Source organism: Pundamilia nyererei, unplaced genomic scaffold (assembly GCF_000239375.1).
Source record: "Pundamilia nyererei isolate P.nyererei 1_Seehausen unplaced genomic scaffold, PunNye1.0 scaffold00027, whole genome shotgun sequence".
Taxonomy (NCBI): domain Eukaryota; kingdom Metazoa; phylum Chordata; class Actinopteri; order Cichliformes; family Cichlidae; genus Pundamilia; species Pundamilia nyererei.
This window is the reverse complement of record NW_005187428.1, coordinates 266347-269869: the sequence shown is the minus strand read 5'-3', so window position 1 is coordinate 269869 and position 3523 is coordinate 266347. Positions and strand designations below refer to the sequence as shown.

At 40.2% G+C, this 3523-nt stretch overlaps 1 protein-coding gene across 1 annotated transcript in view; it reads left to right on the top strand.

The window, feature by feature from the left end:
* The first annotated feature begins 485 nt into the window (after positions 1 to 485).
* Positions 486 to 3523, top strand: part of svip (small VCP interacting protein) — a 5711-nt gene continuing 2673 nt past the window's right edge. Inside the window, exons 1-3 of the mRNA XM_005727971.2 lie at positions 486 to 1141; positions 1413 to 1463; positions 2410 to 2526. Coding sequence (XP_005728028.1) covers positions 1079 to 1141; positions 1413 to 1463; positions 2410 to 2526 — 231 coding nt within the window. The 5' untranslated portion in view covers positions 486 to 1078. The remainder of the gene's footprint in view (positions 1142 to 1412; positions 1464 to 2409; positions 2527 to 3523) is intronic.

The window sequence follows — 3523 nt, the reverse complement described above, 5'->3', positions numbered from 1 at the left end:
TCAGCTGTGGTGAACACAGTGTACTTTGCGGTGGTCTGCTGGGGAGCTGGTGACACCAGCATACTACATAAACCGATTAGGAAGGTTGGGTCTATGACTGGCTGCAAACTGGACACTTTTGTCGTGGTGGAGAATAGGTCTGTTATCCATCAGGGAAAATCCCAACTGCCCTCGGCACCCCTTACTGGACAAGCAGCAGAGCACTTTCTGTAACATATTCAACTCCACTCCCACCTTCTATCACTTGAATAAAACAGTTTATATATCTAGCAGAAATATACCTGCTAGTTAATATTAGTTATTAGGTTTATTATTATTATTATCATTATCATTACTATTGTCGTTGTAACAAAAGAATATAAAGTATTTCTCATTCGATTCGTTCCACTCTTCGCCACAAGGTGGTGCTGCTGACCTATCTACAAGCAAAGTATCCGCCCCTTGTCAGCTAGTTATGTTCAAAGTCCCGCTACACCTAATTGTTATTCAGAGAGTAAAAACTACATAAGACTACAACTACTTACTGTACTGTCAACTGTTAAAAACAGTAGTAATTTTTTTGTGTTTTTCATGGTGGTATTGCAGTATGGTTACTCTTGTTTTTATTGGAGGCGAACAGTAAAAGAGTGTTTACTAACCTATCGCTAGTGAACATACTTTGGCTGACTCGTCAGCCAGTTGATCTCGGACCAAAACAAACTCAAAGGAGGAAAAAAAGCATTTGACTGAGGCGTCTGACTTCCACACTGCTGTTTTCCAAATGTCGCGGCGATTAAACAAGAGGTGCGAGGAGGAGTAATTTATCATGCGGCTTGGAGACGCAGCTGGGCTTGTAGTGGTAGCCGCTAGCTAGAATGCTAATGTTCCGTAGCTAACGGTAACGTTATGCCAGATGACCCAACAGCAGTAGTAGTAGTTGGGAATAGAAGCTGCTGCTGCTCCTATTTTATTTGCCTGAACTCTCACCCAGCATTATAAACGGGCCTGCCATCTAGTTAGTTTTGTAGTTAGGCACCACGAAAACAGAGAAAACTAATTTTCAGCGTTGCCTTTTACTGCCTAAATTAAAAACTGAAGTATGGGGATGTGCTTACCGTGCCTTGGTGGAGCAGCGGACGACGTTGTGGTCACTCCAGATCCTGTAAGTTAAGTTACTATGATTGTTATTACACAGCTTTAACAATAATTCGGTCAGCTGTATAGTAGTAATGAGTACGAATTGATATAGGAATTAGCTGAGCCCACGTGAATTTGATTAATCACCATTAGGACACCAATGGGCCCTGGTAGGTAACGCAGAGGAGGCGTTGACTGTATGTGAACAGCGGCATGTTAATAAGTATGCTTTAGGCCCAACATGCTTAGCTCAGAGAGGACAGCTTTAGCTCACAAGTTTCCCATGTTTCCAACAGGAGACCCGGAGACAACAGTTAGCTGAAGCCGCCGAAAAGAGACAAAAAGAGGTAAGTTACGACGAGTCGCGTCTTATTGTCCATTTTTCAAGTACTAAAACATTGTTACACGTGTGTAGTACATTTACCAGGTTACTGGGTGCAGCTCGCTATAGCAGAGGTGTGTTATTCAGTACAAGTACAAACATGAACTCTGCCATCACTCATTGAAATCAGCAGTGAAGTTGAATTGTGTTGTTTTTTGTTTTAGCTTTTTTATAACATCACTAGAAGTGCATTTTTGGTAGTAGAATTAAAATATGAATAAAAGTCACCATTCTTAAAGTGAGCTCTGTAAAAAAACAAACAAACAAAAGTTTCACCAAAAACTGAACTTCACAAAATGTATTATTTACCGGTATTTATGTATTGGACTGTGTCTTTGGCGCCACATACGTACCCAGTAATCTGGTAACTGAGTGCAGTATTAAAGGTGGAGTTAGTTTACAGTGTGGTGAGTATTTTTTATCGCACAGAAAACCCACTTGAAAAAGAGACGCACTAGAGTTCTCTCAAGGTAAGTAGACCTGGACCAGGGTGAAAAACTCTACCTGGCCAGGTGAGTCTTCTGGATTGGCTTAACTACCACAACCTTGTGCTCCCAGTCACCGTTTTCATCCTTAAATCTTCCAACACCATGACAGTTCACACTCTGATGCAGGTCAAAGCACTGGTCTCTAACAACCCACAGTCGTTTCAGTTGAGCAGCACAGCACTGCTGAAAGTAGCTGCTTCAACCTTCAGCTGAACTGCCTTATTTGGCAGTTGAATGCCCCCTCGCTGGTTGTGGTTGAACAAGCCTTGTGTGCACCTGAAAGGTTGTGGTAAAATAATTTATTAAAACCCACATGCATGCTTTTGAGACTGTTTGTATATGCTGAAAATATAGACAAAACAAAACACTTATTATCAAGCTGTTGCATCTTGGCACTTGATTATACCCCACACTTTTTTCCAGACGGCGTACAGGGGTGTTAAAAATCCAGAAGCAGTCGAAAGGAAAAGGAAAAAACAGGAAGAAGCTGAGAAACAAGCGATGAGCACCTCTGTGTCAGGTGGTGGTGGCGGGCTGAAGGTCAGTTGTGTGTTTATCCTCAAACTTAGTGGGTTAAAAACAGAAGTATCTGTTGTAGATAGTGGCAGTGGTGGGCCATAAACTCATGACTCAGAGGGAATCAAAGTGATCAAAAAACGCTTTGGTTATACTGAGAGACACAGGATTGCACATGCCCGGTACCTCTCCTTGACCCATCTCCTCAGTAAAGATATTTCAACAAAATGAGACATCCTGCCTTCAGAACCTCATTTAAAAGTTTGTCTTGAGTGCATCATAAATCTTATAGATGAGCTATACCTGTATTTTATCATCTTAGGTGTAAAACTCCTTATGGCATGTCTTATTTTTAGGGCTACATTAAATTGAATTTATTAACTCATTAAAAAAGTTTTTTTTGCATCTTTAATAATTGAAACATCATATGATTAAAAAAAGAACAAGTTGCCCTTTTTAATCAACACTGAGATATGAAAACACAAGGCTAGAAAAGCTACGAACACAAAGTGGCACAACCAAGCCAACATAACAACAGGACCAACACACTATCAAACACAGTTCTGAATTATGTATTGGCATATATTTTTGTTTTTTAGACTGTGTGCTTATACACTTTATCTTCAAGTAACATCATAAAAAATATTCACACATGGTGCCCAACTTCAATAAGGGGTAAAAAGGAATGGGACACTAGGCTGCAGAATGTTTTTATTTATTTTTATTGTTTTAACGTAAATTCATGCACAAAATGTCTGAAACACAGCAGGGAGTTATTTGTAATTTGAAATATGAACTTTGGGTTGACATGGAGTTTATGTCAATCCAAACCACAGCATTGAAGAAGATAACAGGGGTGTTTATGTTCCGGCCTGTCTGCAGAAACATTCAGCACCAGCATAGTTTCCATTGTTTTACTTCAAGTAATAAAGCAGAAACGCAAAACCTGAACACAGCTGCACAGCATGTAGTTACTAGGGGTGCAACGATACACAAAATTCACGGTTCGGTTCGGTTCGAT